Genomic DNA, 17439 nt, shown 5'->3' on the forward strand with positions numbered 1-17439 from the left:
TTAGCCAAGGAATAGCAAATTTTTATACACAAAACGACCCACCGAGAGATGGTCCGTTTGTGCACAGCTTTCCCCTTCTTAGCGCCCACGTACTCAACAAAAAGCTGGTCGTCCACCCGGAACTGTTTTGTGCGGTCCAGATAAAAGGAGAGCGCACGTTTTGGGTCCAGACGGTGGAGCCTCTCTTCCTCTTTGGAAGGATGCGGAGGCGGAAAGAAGGTGGGCAAGGTGACAGACTGCCCAAGGTGAAATGGAGTCACCACTTTAGGAAGAAAGGAGGGACGAGGCCGAAGGACAACCTTGTCCGGATGAACAGACAGAAAAGGAGGCTTTGAAGATAAAGCCTGGAGCTCACTCACCCGTCTAGCCGAGGTGATGGCTACCAGAAAAGCAGTCTTAAGAGTCAGAAGACGAAGAGGGCAATTGTGAAGAGGCTCGAAGGGAGCGCACATCAAGAATGTCAAGACCAGATTCAAGTCCCACTGAGGCATTACAAAAGGGACCGGAGGGAACGTGTGTGTAATGCCTTTGAGTAAGCGTGTAACCACAGGGGACTTGAAAAGAGAAGGCTGATCAGGAAGCCGCAAGAAGGCGGAGATGGCAGCAAGATAACCTTTCAGGGTGCCCAGGGCAGAGCCCTGCCGGGCCAGAGAAAGAAGAAAGAGGAGAACCTCAGAAAGAGGGGCGGAAAGGGGATCCACAGCCTTTGCTGTGCACCATGCCACAAATTTGTTCCACCGGCAGGCGTATACCGACTTTGTGGAGGGACGCCTGGCTGCCAGAATGATATCACAGACTTCAGGAGGCAAGTCAAATGGCATCAACTGCCGCCGCTCAATCTCCACGCATGGAGGTGGAGGCTGGACAGGTTCGGGTGGAGGACCGTCCCCTGCTGCTGCGACAGAAGATCCTCCCGAAGGGGCAGACGAATCGGGGGATCGGTCAACATACTGAGTAGCTCGGGATACCAGTATCTTCGTGCCCAATCCGGAGCCACCAAGATGACTTGGGCCCGGTGGTGCCTGATCTTCTTCAGCACTCTGGGCAGAAGTGGTATAGGCGGAAAGGCGTACAACAGACCGCAACTCCACTCGTGACGAAAAGCGTCGCCGAGCGAGTGCCGCCTTGGAAATTCCAACGCGCAGAACTGCTGACATTGCGCGTTCTCTTCGGTGGCGAATAGATCTAACCAAGGCTCTCCCCACTGCTGAAAGAGACCTTGCGCCACTTCGGAGTTCAGACGCCATTCGTGATCCATCATGCACCGGCGGCTGAGTTCGTCTGCTCTGGCGTTCAGAGAGCCCGCCAGATGTTGAACCACCAGGGTGATGCCCTGGTGTTCCAGCCATGTCCAGAGGCGCAGAGTCTCCTGACAAAGGGTCCACGACCCCACCCCGCCCTGTTTGTTGCAATACCACATGGCGGTGGTGTTGTCCGTGAACACCTGCACGACACTTCCCCTGACAGAGGGAAGGAAGGCTTTCAGTGCAAGCCGGATCGCTCTCAACTCCAACAGGTTGATGTGGAGACGAGACTCCGCCGGAGACCAGAGGCCTCTGATCTCCGCCTCTCCCATATGGCCACCCCATCCCAGGAGGGACGCATCCGTCACTACGACATGCTCCGGTCGGGGAAGGGAGAGGCTCTTGCCCTTGACCCACTCGCGGTCCGTGAGCCACCACTGCAACTGTTGTGCAGTGCCCTCCGAGATCAAGACATGGTCGGACAGGTTGCCGTGATGCTGGGCCCACTGAAACTTCAGGTCCCACTGCAGAGCCCGCATGCGCCGCCTGGCGTGATGCACTAGTAGGATGCAGGAGGCCATCAGCCCCAGAAGCCGCAACACTAGCCTGACCGAAACCCGGGATAGAGGCCGAAAGATGGGAATCAGGGCCTGTATATCCCGGACCCGCTGTTCCGGTGGATGGACCCGGAACTGCGCCGAATCGAGAACCGCTCCGATGAAGAGGAGCTTCTGAGAGGGACTCAGGTGTGACTTCGGCACGTTGATGGAAAACCCCAGCAAATGCAGGAGATCCGCCGTAGTCCGGAGGTGGGAGACGACTGCCTGGGGCGAGCCCGCCTTCAACAACCAGTCGTCGAGATAGGGGAAGACTGGAACCCCTGATCTGCGCAGATGAGCTGCGACCACTGCCATCACTTTCGTGAACACCCGAGGGGCACTGGTGAGGCCGAAGGGGAGCACGGTAAACTGAAAGTGCTCTTGGCCCACCGTGAACCGCAGGTAACGCCGGTGGGCCGGCAGGACGGGGATATGGAAATATGCGTCCTGCAAGTCCAACGCTACCATCCAGTCTCCAGGGTCTAGGGCAGCTAAAACCTGAGCCAACGTTAGCATCTTGAACCTTTCCTTTCGGAGGAAGGCATTGACATTCCGGAGGTCCAAGATAGGGCGTAGGCCCCCCTTGCCCTTCTTGGGAACCAGAAAGTAGTGGGAATAACAACCACGACCTACTTCTGGACTCGGAACGCGCTCGACGGCCCCCTTGGCCAAGAGAGCAGAAACTTCCTCGCGGAGAAGATTCAAATGATCCCCCGAGATACGGTGGTGCTGCGGTGGCATGGCTGGAGGGGTCGTCTCGAAGGGGAGGGAGTAGCCCCTTCGGACGATTTGCAGCACCCACCTGTCCGATGTTATGGACCGCCAGTGGAGCAGGTGATGGCGAACTCTGCCGCCCACTGGCGTGGTATGGGCCTGAAAGCTCGGACTAGGAGGGCTTTGAGGCGGATGCTGCCGGGGTGGAGGTGGGCTGACCACGTCGTCCTCCATTTCCGCCACGGCGGAAACCACGTCCGCGTGCAGGTTGGTTCTGCGGCTGGTGGCTTTGCGGACGCGAGGAGGCGCCCCTTCCTTGGCCACGAAAGGGGCGAAAAGCGGAGGTGTGCGCCCGCGGAGCCGAGAGGCCCAAGGACTTGCCCGTAGCCCGGGAGTCCTTGAAGCGGTTCAGCGCACTGTCCGCCTTCTCACCAAACAGGCGAGTGCCATCAAAGGGCATGTCCATGAGGGTGGACTGGACATCCCCGGAAAATGACGTGGACCGCATCCAGGCGTGGCGGCGGAGCGCCACCGTGGTGGAAATCGCCCGACCCAGCGAGTCCGTGGTGTCAAGCCCACAGCGTATGGCGTGCCGTGCTGCATCCCTCCCATCGGCCAAAGCCTGGGTAAGGCGTGTCCGGGCCTCCTCCGGACACAGGGGCAGCACGTCCTCCACCGTATCCCACAGAGAATGGGAATAACGGTCCAAGAGACAGGCGGTGTTCAAAGACCGCAGGCCCAAACTAAGGGACGAGAACAGTTTCTTGCCAAACTGCTCGAGTCTCTTGGAATCCCGGTCCGGCGGAGCGGTCGGGAAGGAGGATTGGGAGGTAGAGGCCTGGATAACCAGACTCTCGGGGGTGGGGTGTTGGGACAGGAAACTGGGGTCGCCCGGAGCAGGGCGGTGGCGCCTGGCGACGTTCCTATCCACAGGAGGAACTGTGGAGGGCTTGGACCAGGTGCCCTGCAGAACGTCAGTGAGGGCCTCATTGAACGGCAGCAGAGGCTCAGTGGAGCTTGCTGCGGATTGAAGCACCTCAGTGAGGATGTTAGTCCTCACAGCCACGGCAGGCAGCTCGAGCCCAAGGGCTGTGGCTGCCTTGCGCAGCACCACAGAAAATGCTGCACTCTCCTCCGAAGCCACAGTCGGAGGAGAAGTGAATCCAGTGTCTGGCGAGGTGTCCAGCCCACTGGCCTCCCCCAGTTCATCTGCCCAGTCCTGTGAAAGCTGTGACTGAACAGCCATAGGGTCCTCGAACCCCTCCCAGTCGCCCCCGTCTTCCGATTCCTGATAGACAGGAGGAATGATCGGAGCCGGACTGTAGAGATGATAGGTCTCAAGCGGCGCCGGCCGCGGCGTCGATCGACGCCGTTGCGGCGTCGGGTCCGGAATAGGGCTAAACTGGGGTTGGACGCCGTCCGGAGTCGGCGCCGAAGGCTTCGGCGGCGCCGGAGGCGAAGACGTCGGCGCCGGCGGCGGTGGTTCATTCGCCGGCGCCGGTGGAGGAGTGATTAGGTTAACCGGCGTCGACGGGGGCCCAGGCATGGGCCCCGCGGGGACCTGCGGCGTCGAGACCGGAGTCGTCGACGGCGCCGGGGCCGGAGCCGCCGGCAGGCAAGGTCGCCCAGACGAGCCCGCGGGGCCCGAAGGCGCGCCAGCGGGCGTCGACGGCGGGGCCAGTCTCCTCATGGCCGAGAGGTAGGCACTGATCTCCGCCGACGTCGCGTTAGTCCCAGGGACCGGAGGGTGTGGGGACGAACGCGGCGCCTGCGGCTCCGCTGGAGCCGCGGGGGTGGAACCACCCTGACCCTCGGCCGAGTCGCGCGACCGGCGAGGGGAGTCCGAAGAGCGATGTCGCCTCTTGGACTTCTTAGAATGTTTGGACTTACCCGACGACTTGGAGCCGGACGATCGGTGGTGGCGTCGGCTAGGGCTCCGCGAGCGATCCTTGGACCTCCTCCGCGACCGGGATCGCGCACGACGCGGAGCCGAGTGGCGAAGCTCGAGAAGCTTGCGGGACCGCTCCCGCCTAGCCTTCGAAGTCAGGGCCTGGCAATCGGAGCACGACTCCGCGTCGTGGTCGGGGCCTAAACAGTAAAGGCACCGGCGGTGGTGATCGGTCAACGACATCAGTCGATGGCAATCCTCGCAAGCCTTGAACCCAGGCATCCTACCGGCACCAGATGTCGACAGACAAGGATCAAAAATGATCAAAAAAGATTTAGTCAAAAAAGACTAAAAGGGGTAGCTCTCCCGGATCTGCGCTTACTGGCGCGGAAAAAAGAAGAACTGACGTCAGCGCGCGAGGGCGGCGTCTAAGTACTCCGACGACGTCATCCCGGCGCACGACGACGGACGCGGAGCCGCAGACGACGCCTAGCGACGCGCAAGGGGTATTGCTGACGAAAAATCTTCCGGATCCAGTCTGACGCCTGGGGATATTCTAAGGTGAGGAATCTAACTAACGTGTTTCTTTCAGATGCGGAAAAGCAAACGCCCTATAACAGTAGACATACCAGGGTGTACTCCAAATTGGCGCCAGCACCAAGAAACGTGCCACACAGCGGCTTTATCTGGGCGCAATACGATGACAGTGCATCATCCGTGAAAGAACTTTTCCTAAAGTGTACAGAACAAGGACCCCAAGAGGCAGTGGTCGGCAAAAGAAAGCAGCCATCACGGACAAGACGAGCTCTATGATGCTGAAAAAAGGGGCCTTGGTAGGGCAGGCGAAGCATAGGCTGCATGGTACGCAACCCTTACTGAGGCTTAGAATACACTACAGGCAACTGGAGCCTGCTGTAACCGAAAGTACAATAGAGCGATATTAACGATAAGATCTCAGAACATCAGAAAAGATGGACAGCCTGACCCAGAGAAGGATGCCTGTGAGGAAGACTACATAGGAGCGTACCAAGACTAAGGTAACCACCGAATAGCCAGCAAATACCCCACATAGGGTAAATTTTAACCCCTGCGCGGGGAGCCCTCTTGGGCAAAGTACACAGTCGGAGGGCCGAAATGAAGACATAACCAGCCGTCCGGCCGTACAGAAGACAAACAAATGACAGAAAAACCGCCTAGATTAACGGGGTACTATGCAATGAACCCGGAATATCCTTGAAAACCAAAACAACAAGGCCACATCGCCTATATAGAAGATAAGGACACTACAATGCAGAAAGTCGATAGTTACGGTAGTCCTGACATGAAGCGATACACCGCTGAATCTGCGTTGCTGTCGAAAAGTTCCACACCATTGAATGGTAGATCTCCAAGAGCATCCCGAACATTGTCTGGGAAACGACTGTCGCGCAGTAATGCATGGCGGCGCAAAGCTACAGACCGAGCAAGAGCTCTACCCATAGAGTCAGTGGCATCAAGGGAAGACCTCAGGGAAAACTGTGCCATTCCCCTGCCATCATGAAGAAGACGATGTAAATCTGGCCAGTGTCCTTCAGGAAGACAAGGCAGAAGGGCCTCGACCAAGTCCCAAAGGGCAAAGGAAGCACGCGCGAACACGCAAGACGTATTAAATGCGCGGATGCTCGCACTGGCAGAGGCAAAAAGCTGGCGGCCACATGCGTCTAACCACCTAGACTCCCTGGTGGGAGTCAACAAAGGCAAAGCAGAGGAAGACTGCAAGTCAAAATCGCTTGAACAACGAGACCCTGAGCCCTAGGGTGAAGGGGCGGGCATAGTGGATCACCCGGGGCAGGACGGTGTCTGCGAGCAATGGCCCTATCAACAGGGTCACCAGTGGAGGGCCTCGCCCACATGCCAAGTAGGATGTCAAATAAAGGACCTCCAAGGGGTAGCAAAGGCTCTACCTCAATAGGCTCCATGTGGAGAAGATTCAGTAAAGGCTCATAAGGCAAGGAAACCACTGGGGGCTGAAAGGGAAGAATTGTTGCCGCCCTGTGAATAGTTCAGTCGCCATTCTGGGAGGTGATATCAAACCGTCAGTAGGAGAGGGTTGGAGACTAACCCGCCCGCTAGACAGTAGAAGTGGAGGAGCCTGAGGCAGGTCTGAAGGCCACGTCACACTAGGTACCTGCACCATGGGGCACAGAGGCGACCTCGGACCCAGAGAGTCCAATGGGACGTCAACCTCTTGCAGATGAAGAGGCCTAGGCGCCGGCACCTGCGTCGATCGACGCCGCGTGGGAGTCCCATCAAGATCCAAGGAGTCCAGAGGATCTTCCTCATACAAAGGCGGAGGCGTCTACATCGGTACCGGTGTCGACTGACGCCAAACCGGAGTCAAACCGACGTCGACGACCTCCAGCGCCTCCCAACGGCGAGCCCACCGCAATAGGTGGAGAGGAACGACGCCGACAGGGCGACGAGCCCAACGCCACCTCCAACGTCAGCGCAGGAAGGCACGTAGGGCTGTGCGGTGACCAGGCGTGTGGGCTGGACGGCTGACTGGAATGGCCCTCCGGGCCGTGTCCCGTCGGTGTCGTGTCGACTCTGGAACCGGAGTTGACGCACACAGCCGACACTGAGGACGAATCTGCTGGCGAGAATCCAACATGAGTGCCCTCCACCTCTTTGGGACCCGAAGGCGCACCAGGGAGAGGGGGTGACCCAAAGAAAGATTGGAGGGCCTTTGAATATGCCTCCATTTGGGTCCTCGCCGCGCCGACTCCCGGAAACAGAGGGTAAGTAAGAGACGATAGTCAGAAGCCCGTGTCTGGCAAGGAGCGAGAGGAACGGGCCCCAGCATCACGCGTACGAGCGGAAGATCTCCGCAACTTACGCTTGTGCTTACCCGCCTTAGAACGACATCCGCGGGAGCAACCTCGGGAATTACCCCGATCCTGAGAGGGAGAACGTTGACGTGAAGGTGACGGACCGGACAGCCGTGCGGCCAGCAATTTCATATGATGCTCCCCCAAGGACTTGGGTTTCATTTGTTGACAGGCGTCGCACTCTTTGGAGTCGTGGTGCACTCCCAGGCACCACATACAGACGGCGTGTGGGTCCGTGACCGACATCTGGCGTGCACAGGACTCACATGTCTTGAAGCCCGAAGGCATTGCACACTGTTCCGTGACGCCAAAGGCGTCAAAAAGGCTGAATCAAAACTGGGCAAGGAACGGCTGGTTTTCCAGGAGCCGCGTTGGGACGCGGAAAAGAAGAAAACTGACATCAGCACGCCGGGAGGGGCATATATGGCTCTAATGACGTCATGTCCGTGAACAACGTCAGGGCACAGCCGCCCCCCGGCGCGCAGAGGTGCTGCTGCAGAAAGTTTTCCGGATCCAGTCTGATGCCTGGAGATATCCTAAGTTAAGGAATCTGCGGCTAGATGTCTCTATCAGATTGAAGTGCACAGCGCGTTTCAGGTCCCCTGTAAAACTAAATGATACCTGGGTACCTAGGGCATTGTGAATGAAGAGGGTCTGCTAGGGACCCTTCACCTAGGTATGCAGACTACCATTGTAGCATGCATGGCCTGGTGCAGACAAAACAACAAAGTAAACATGGCACACTGCCTGTGTGCTATGCCAACTAGCATTGCCTAAGGTATAGGAAGGTCAGCCCTCTAGCAGGCCTTACAGCCTTATGGTAGGATGCACTATATATCAGGTGTGGAAACATCTGCAAAAGCAGATATGCCCCTACAAGCTAGCCGCCTTTGTAATGCGACCCACTGCCTATGCTGCTAGCAGCAGATGGCAGTCCCCAGTTTACACCCCCACTTTGGGTGGTAAAACCGTCTGGAAAAGCTAGGAAGAAAGGAGGTGCAACCACCTCTGCCAACTCCACCCCTAAGCTGAAGGAGGTGAGATAAAGTACAGCTTTCAGGCCACGCCCTCTTGAAGATGGGGGACTCCTCCAATCAGGGCTTGGACTATGCTCCTCCCACGGAAGGGTGGCATAATTGACTGTGTAGACACCCCAGGTAAGGGGACCATTGGTCCTACCTGCTACTCCCCTAAAAACAACCCTAAATTTAGTATTTAGGAGTCTCCCTCAGACCCTGAAACTAGATATACGACGGCCTAAGAAGCCCGGACACCAAGGAGCTGCACGAGAGAAGGGCCAGTGACTGACTCTGCACCAGCCCTGCCTGCCTGCCTGCCGCCTTTCGCCTCTGCAGGCCCAGCAACCTACAAAGCCCTGTGAAGACTGCGTGCCTTCAATAAAGGCACCAAATCTCCCGTTGACAGCGGAACTGTCCAAAAAGAAACCACCAAAGAACTCTGCCGGAGGAACAACAAACTCACCAGGTCCACCCTGTGCACCAAACACCACAGCACGAGACCAAGTAGCCCACCGGTCCTGTGAAGGTTCCCCAGCACTTCTTAGCAAGAGTCCACCGTGGGCTGACTCTTGCCCGACTCCACCACGACGCCTGCAGCCTCAATCTGAAGACTCCCCCAGACAGCAACCTGCCCAGTAAGAAGATTACCGACACCTAAGGACACCCCTGCACCCAAAGCCCCTGGGCCTTGGGGATACTGACCGACTGTGTCGTAACGCCCACTAGCATCTCTACTTACCTGGGCAGCGGGTTTTTTTTTTAGTCCGGCCTCCAGTCCTCAGCCTTTCTAAAACCTTGATCTCCTCAATTGAATTGGACGCCCGACGCAGGTGCACCTCGCCGCTGAGGGTGTAAGTTTGGTGCTACCTAGTGCCCCCCCTTGTACTTACCGTAATCCCAGGAAATCGATCCTTGACACCGCTTTATTTACCTGTGCACAGTACGTCTTCAAGGACCCCCAGTCTCCATTGATTAACATTGGGCCCCGGTCCCGAATCTGCCCTCTGCACCCGGCTGCCCCTATGCCGCTGGTGATGGAGTTTTGGTGTTCATCTGAACCTTGCCTGATGTTGATCTAAAACACCGAAGACTGAAACTCTAAGTGATGTACTTACCTGTAAAACAGCATTATTGTTTTCCTCCATAGGTTAACTTTTTTTAAGAAAAAAGTATTTTTCTTGAAAAACGTACTTACCTTAGAAAGTATATCTTGCTCCCAAATTAAAACTTGATCAAAGCTTAATTGTCTAAAATTGGTGTGGATCTCCTTGTTTTAGTCGTGTCATTTATTGATCACTGTGTTTATAACAAATGTCTTGCACTTATCTGTGTTAGGCCTAAGGCTCCTCACCCACCCTACCTTAAATAGAGCACTTTGGGTTTGCATTGAGCCCTTTACATATCTGGGGGAATCTCTGGACTTAGTGCATACCGAGGCAGCCTTCTATATCTCCTCAAAGCCTTGCTTGTGTCTGTCGAATAAGCAAACCACACCTATTTATCTAAGAGCCAGGCTGGCTGATGAAAACGTTATTTTCCTGTAAGCATCAACTGTTTTCAATTCACTATCCGGGGGATTGGTCATAAAAGAATTAGGACTGACCTTATTTGTTTAGGCCTGCACAATCAGACTTACCGGTGTTAGGTAGCAAAGTCCAGATCCTCAGAAGCAGGCCTATGTCGCCTTACCCACCATCAGTGTCTTGAGGAGCCATATGTGCCTCCTGTACTGTGTCAGATTCAGAGCTAAAACGAGAATGGAGTCTGTGCTGTCAGAGGAATTGAGGCAGAGATCTCAAATTAGAATTAGGCTGTACAACGACTGGTTGCACTTTAGTAATTTCACAGCAAAACATTGGCCTGACATTGGTACCAGGTCTTCTACCAAAACAGGGGGGGGGTCAGCGCTGGTGCAACAGCGAGCAGAGTGGAGCTTTGCACTGGTGTAGAAGTCTTTACAAAAATAGAAATGAGTTAGACAGTGGGTCCCTAGGGGTAGACTACGTCAGGGCAGACCCGCTGGCGGACTCCTGAGACCCATTTGGCTGCAGAATGGTATTTTTGAAAGCTGCTAATTGCTTTGGATTTGACGACTCCCCAGGAAACTACGGGCATGCTCGACCAACTGCAGAATCTGCGAGATATCAAAGGGGTGCAAATTTTATCTTGACAGTCTTGCGCCTTCATGAAGGATTTAGAGTAGCAAGATGAGATCATGTCAAGTCTAGTTTTGTCTACTCATGCTTATGCTTGGACTTACGCCTAGTGTGAAGTAGATCGCATGTGGGAACTGCCTCATGACCAGAACCAAGCATGGATAAGCGACTTGGAGAGTTAGCAGGACCTATGATTAGACCACAACCCTTCTTGGGTTCGGCAATGTCAAGTTTTGAGTTCCTGTTTCGGTGCATGAGGGCATACTTGTCGCACCTATTGGAGTCATGCCCAAAGCCTAAGCACCAAAGATAGACCACATGCAGGCCAATGACCAACATCCGTTCCTTGTGGTCTAGGAATGGGTTGAAGCCTGTTGATTTCAATAGGGACATTGTTTCATAGCACACTGACTGAGAATTTCAAAATCGTCATAATACTGAAAGTTGAAAGGGGGACTCCGGATCCACGTCAGAAGGCACGGAAAAAAAGGAACCTGAGTAGGATGTGGCACTTACATGCTTCTTCATTCAGAGGCGGTGTGGTGTCACAGCAGAGCCACACCATGACACCTAGAAGTGCATAGGATACTGCTAAAAAAAGGAAAATCTCCAGGTTCAGTGTGTGCGAGAAAGTGCCATCTTTCTTGCATGGTATGCCCCCACTTTTTGCTGAATTGCTGAATGTACTTTGACTGAGTGTGCCCTGGACTCCTGCCAATCAGGTGCCCAGGGCCTATGTTCCTTCCCTAAAACACAAAACCCAAATTGGCAAACCCTGGCCACATGTCAGCCCCTGGTAAACGGTACCCTAGGGCCTTGTGACCAGGGAAGGCCTCTAAGGGCTGCAGCACTTATTGTGCCACCCTTAGAGGCCCTGTTCCCTTACACACACACACACTGCCCTTGCAGGCTGAGTGTCTGGGTACAAGACAAAACAAAGAGTTGACATGGCACAAATCCCTGTGTGCCATGCCCACCACCTACACTGCCATGGCATACATCAGCCACCCCTGTAGCTGGGTGCCCTATGCCAATGGTGTGGGCACAGGAGCAGGAGCCCTTTGCCCCTACAGTGCCCAGGTCCATTCCTGAGCCCTGTAAGTGCAGTGCTGCCATTTAAGAGTACATGGTGCTGAGAGCTCGTAAAACACAAACTCCACAGCACCATAATGGCAACACTGAAGACTGAGAAGTTTGGTATCAAACTTCTCAGCACATTAAACCCACACTGATGCCAGTGTGGGATTCAATGTACCAATCACCCCAGAGGGCATCTTAGAGATGCCCCCTAAAACCTAACCTACAATCCACGTCTGTTCTGAGGCTGCCTAGGCTGCCACACAGCAGGCATGTTGCTGGACCCCTGGGTAGGAGAGCCCCTGCTCTTGTGGGTCTGCAACAATGCACATAATGGGTGAGGTGCTAAATCTCCTCCCCCAGGATAGGCAGGGGGAAGCTTCAAAGGCATGCTGCCTCTGTGAGCTTCCCCAGGCCACTGCAACCCCCCACTCTGGCGGGAAGCTTGGCCCGAAATCCCAAATAAGGACAGGGGATGTGCCAGCCTGCCAACACCACCCCTCAGGTGGGGGAGGCGAGGTGAAGCACATCTCCGGGCTCTCGCTATCTTGAAGATGGTAAGCCCTGCCCAATCAGGACTAGGCTACTGCCCCCCTCCCACAGGAGAGAGGCAGGATAAGGGGTGTACCCACCCCAGGAACCCATTGGGCCCTGCCCTTCACCTACCTGTAACACCCCTAAATCTAGTATTTAGGGGCATCCTTTCCCAGATTACATCCTTTCCCAGATTACAGATTCCGAAATCCGAAGAAGAGCTAGAAGAAAGAAGACCTACCCTGCAGTTACTAAGAGGAGGAAGACACTAACTGCTTTGGCCCCAGCCCTACCAGCCTGTCGACCCTCGAACCTGCTCCAACCCGGCATCTCTTGTGGCCAGCAACCTCACAAACCCCGGAGGACCAGGCTACCTTTTGACTCTAAACCCCCGGGACTCCCATGAGTAGAGGCTCTACTCAAAATCTACTTCTAATCCCTGGCAGCAGCCCGGAACCGCGAACCCTTCACACTCTGCACCCGCAACGACTGGCCTTTGCCGGAGTGAACTAAGACCACAAAGGCAACTGTGACCCCGAGTCCGGCACCCAAGGACCTCCCTCGACACTCCTGAAGAAGCCTGCAGCCTCAGAACCAGGTGCCCCTCAACCGCGATCAACAGAGGGTAAGATTTCCCGACACCAAAAGGCACCCCTGCACGCGGCGCCCCACGGCCCCCTGTGCCCAATCCCGGGGTACCTACCTATCCTCCAACTACCCAACTTACCTCTCGAAGTGGTGGTAGCACCTGAAGAATCTTCGTCCCCGAGCTTGCAGTCTTTTTCTAAACCGGAGATTTCCCATTGAAATCAATTGAGCGCCCAAAGGCTCAAAAGCACCTTGCACCCAACCGCCCGAGTGGCCCTGGCAGTGCAACCTCTACACCTATCTACTTCCCCACTTGCTAGTCAGCAGCCACCAACCAAGGCCCCCCTACCTCTCATAGGATAACATTGGGCCTAACTCTCTCTGCACCCGGCCGCCCTTGTGCCACTGAGGGTGAACCAACTGTACCTACCTGACCCTGGGAGACCCCTGAGTCCATGCCTAGGACCTTTGCTCTGCCAGTCCAGTACTTGCCTTTAAACTGATAACTCAATTTTCTCCATAGGGTAACATTGACAGATTTTTTCTGAAATTTCTTCCAAGTGTGGACTTTTCAAAATTTAAAATATTCACCAAAAATCAGCCGAGTAACAAAAACGAAAATACTCACCTGCTATTAGGTGAGCTCCCAGTGCTGGATCTTGGTGCCCAGCACCGACTCTGAAAAAAACTTACAACTGTACTTACCAGTAACCCAATTTTCTCCCATAGGAAATCATTGACTGTTTTTCTGTGAAATTCCTTCAAAGTGTCAATTTCTGCAAACTTTAAATATTCTTTAAAAATCGTATAATTTCTGAAAACGTAATTACTTACCTGTTTTGGATAAAAGTCCCAGTACTGAGTCTAGGCACCCAGTACTGGATTACAAAAGTAACAAGAACATACTATACCTGCAACTTGAATTTTCTGCCATAGGGAATCATTGACTGTTTTATATGAAATATTTTCTAAGTGTTCAACTTTTAAAATAGCAAAATATTGTCTAAAAAGCATCACAGTAATTAAGTCGACTTTTATCACTTGCTTCCAAGTACTGACCCAGGACTGAATCTAGGATCCAGTCCTGGAAATCCAAAAGTAATCCTAAGAGTAATCTGTTGCAAATAACTTGAAACTTTCATTGAGCTCAATGCATTATTGCATTTAAAATTGTGTTGCCTATTGCAACCACTTGTAACTTTCTACTGCAAAAGTATTTATATAAAGCATCTCATTCTGAGAAAGTATATTTTAATACCTACTGTTGGTTCTAAAATAAAACAAGCATATATTTTTTTTTTATATATAAACCATTGGCCTAGAGTTCAGTTCTTGAGTGTGTGAGACCATTTGCTGACTGAGTGTGTGCAACAAATGCTTTACACTGTCCTCTGATACTGCCTTACTGCTCGACCAAGCTACCACTTTAGAGAGTAAGGTTATATCTAACTTTAGCCTCTGCCAAACCTCTGGGGACTGTGGACTCTGTACACCCTGTACCTATTTGGGAACAGTATATACAGAGCCACTTTCTCACAGTGTGGCACCTGGGGTTAATATAAAGGTAATGAATCTCCAGCCAGATGTATGCATCAGTGTTCAAAATTCTGTGTTGAAACTGTCACCCTCTCTTGTTTCGTGAGAATAAAAAAAGGTTTATTTGGCCACAGGGTAGACAGGGAAAGATTGCCAAGTGAGCAAAACCTGGTCACGAACAATCATCTACCATTTTGAATGATTAAATACTTTAAAAGACCAATAATACCAGCTTTTATGTAAAAGAAAAACAATCTAAGAAATTTATTAAAAATGTCACTTATAAATAGTAGTGCCTAATTGGGTATTTCTGGGTCCACACGAACTCGCACATGTCGACTGCCTTCTCTGGCCTTTACATCAACAATCTTCTTATGCATTTAAATTCCTCAAGGTATGTAGTTAGCAACAGGTAGCATTCACACAGAATCTAGTGATAACAAAGAGTTATGCACTTTCCAAATAGACCCGTTTCAGACACTTTTAGAAAGCTAGAGATAAGGCTAATATTACATCAAATAAGAACAATATATTCAGAATTTAAAAACAATGTAAATATTCTAATGATAAACATAATCAGCAGGGTCAGCATAGGTTGTGCCAGAAATAAATACACCAACTGTACCTGCCAATGAAGCCCAATATCGTTAAAGGGAGGCGATGAATATTTGTATTAAACATTGCCGTCACAGGCAGTAATCAGTTGGTGAGTTCTTTAGTAATCATAAAATAGAAAACACTGCTACATGTACAGAATGAACATTTACAGGAGATAGCTTGAAACTCACCAAAGAGCTGGGAAGGATTAGCACTGGTCGCCTTTTCGTAATTAGTAAGTCCTTCGTAAATCACCTTCCCCACAGCTGCATACAAGCACTCAAGCTCCTCATACTTTGAGGCTACACTCGATGTACCTGAAAGAGAACACCCACTGTTCAGGTCCACAATACAGAAGTAACATCAGATCAAACTGAGACAATTAATTGCCACCAATCAGATGGGAATCCTACCACCCAATGACTGCAGTGACAGTGTGAATCTGAAATTAAATATAACAGACTTGAGGTGCAAAATATAGTACACTTTTACTGAAGCTACACTTCAGAGGGAAACAACAGAAGCATTGACATAATTCCTGAAAAACAGAGGATCTTCATAAAACTTTAATTGCATGATAAAAATGTCCAAGTTGGACACATTGCTTTAGATGGCGTGTAATGATAAATTAAGTCACATGAAACTCCGAGCCTTATATTGCAACTGCCACCACACTGAACACTTCACTGAGGTAGGATTTGATACACAAATCTAAAATGTTAGTTCTGGGTAGCAATAAAGCCTCTAGGACATTACACTAGCCATTTATTTGTATGTCAAGGGCAAGGATTGTCTTAAGGAAGATTTACTTCTGAACACAAGTTAACTTTTGGTATTATGAATATTCCGTCCATCATTTGTTGCCGCAGCACATTCAACACAAACATGGTACAAATATCTTCCTAGCGACCATCAGAGGTCTTTGGGAAATAACAGGGCAGAGCTCTTCTCACATCAGGGATATAAAGACACTAGAAAACTGAGTAAGGCAAAAGCTAAAGTCTATATCCCATCTATTTAATGCACGCATGTAAACAAGGGCTACAATTACTATATCATGAGGGCACCATTTCCAGTCCTATGCTTTAATTCACATTACCTGTAAATTCGGAACTTATACTCTTCCTGCAGTTCAACTGAAATGATTGGAGAATCAGTTCTAATAAGTGTGATTTGTAAAATAAAAGTTCTGAACTGGAAAAGTAGTGCCCTCTTGAGATGGAGATATCTCTTAGATCAAATTTTTTCACCCTTCGCCGGGAGTCTCTGTTGATAACCTCATCCGTTTTCCATGGGCTGATCCCTATAACATCTTTTTAATAATAAAGGCTGTCTTAAATCCATTCTGACTGTTTCCTCTCAGCTGGACGAAGATCAAGCCTGGTCGGTTTGAAAAAGCTTTGACATCTCAAATGCCTCTTGAGGGAAATTCTTTCTTTGACTTTTCCAGTACCTACATTAACTGGGTACTACAACTTTCTTCGACTCCCTCTCCCCTAGACTCAAAGCTGAATTCTGCAAGGCTATGAAAAAGAATAATGCACAAGTTACTTACTTGTGTAACGATATATCTGTAAAATACATTAGTTAGTTATAGAATCCTTACCTTAGAATATCCCCAGGCTTCAGACTGGATCCGGAAAGTTTTTGTCAGCAGTACCCTTGCGCGTCGGTAGGCGTCGTGGTGCGGCTCCGCGTACGTCGTTGGCGTCTTAGTCGCCGAGATGACGTCTTCGGAGCTACTTAGACGCGCCCATGCGCGCTGACGTCAGTTCTGTACACGACTATTCCACGCCAGGAACGCAGAGCCATGCCAGAGAACGACTACTGGTGCAACAGAACTAGGGCCCTGAAAGGGATGACCTGAACCCTAGAGAAAAGCTCACAGAACGGGGAGGATGGGCGGGCGGTAAGGAATCTATCACTAACTCATGTCTTTTACAGATATATCGTTATACAAGTAAGTGACTTGTGCATCTGAAAGAGACACGTTAGTGATAGGTTCCTTACCTGAGAATACATACCCATGCAATACCGACCTCGGTGGAGGGTCTGCGAAATGAAATCACACCAGAAAGTCACTGAGAACCGACCGGCCAAAGAAGCCGTCTCTCCAGACTTGACTGTCAAGGCAATAGTGCTTAGTGAAAGTAGGCAGCGAGGCCCACGTAGCTGCCTGACATATCTTGCAGAGGGACACCGCGTCCTAATGCTGTAGTAACTGCGGTCGCCCTGGTAGAATGGGCGTGCAGCCCAACCGGAGGTACCATTTTAGCCAGAGAGTAGCAGGCTTTAATGCACAAGACAACTCATCAGGAGATAGTCCGCTTGTGCACAGCCCGACCTTTCTTGGCACCCACGTAGCCAACAAAGAGCTGGTCATCCCCCCCAGAACAGCTGTGTGCGGTTGAGAGAATGAAAGCACACGTTTTGGGTCCAGACGGTGGAGCCTCTCTTCCTCTCTTGAAGGATGCGGAGGCGGAAAGAAAATGGGCAAAGTAACAGTTTGCCCGAGATGAAAGGCAGTGACTACTTTCAGTAGAAAGGAGGGACGTGGTTGAAGCACAACCTTGTCTGGATGAATCGCCAGGAAAGGAGGTTTACATGAAAGAGTCTGAAG

The 17439-nt window shown here is 51.9% G+C and overlaps 1 protein-coding gene across 3 annotated transcripts in view; it reads right to left on the bottom strand.

The window, feature by feature from the left end:
- TRRAP (transformation/transcription domain associated protein) overlaps nucleotides 1-17439 on the bottom strand; it is a 1075110-nt gene that overhangs the window by 371060 nt on the left and 686611 nt on the right. For all 3 annotated transcript variants that reach the window (XM_085629333.1, XM_085629332.1, XM_085629331.1), the window contains one exon: nucleotides 15011-15136. In XM_085629333.1, coding sequence (XP_085485459.1) covers nucleotides 15011-15136 — 126 coding nt within the window. The remainder of the gene's footprint in view (nucleotides 1-15010; nucleotides 15137-17439) is intronic.

The sequence above is a fragment of the Triturus cristatus genome, chromosome 10 (genome assembly GCF_964204655.1).
Source record: "Triturus cristatus chromosome 10, aTriCri1.1, whole genome shotgun sequence".
Classification (NCBI taxonomy): domain Eukaryota; kingdom Metazoa; phylum Chordata; class Amphibia; order Caudata; family Salamandridae; genus Triturus; species Triturus cristatus.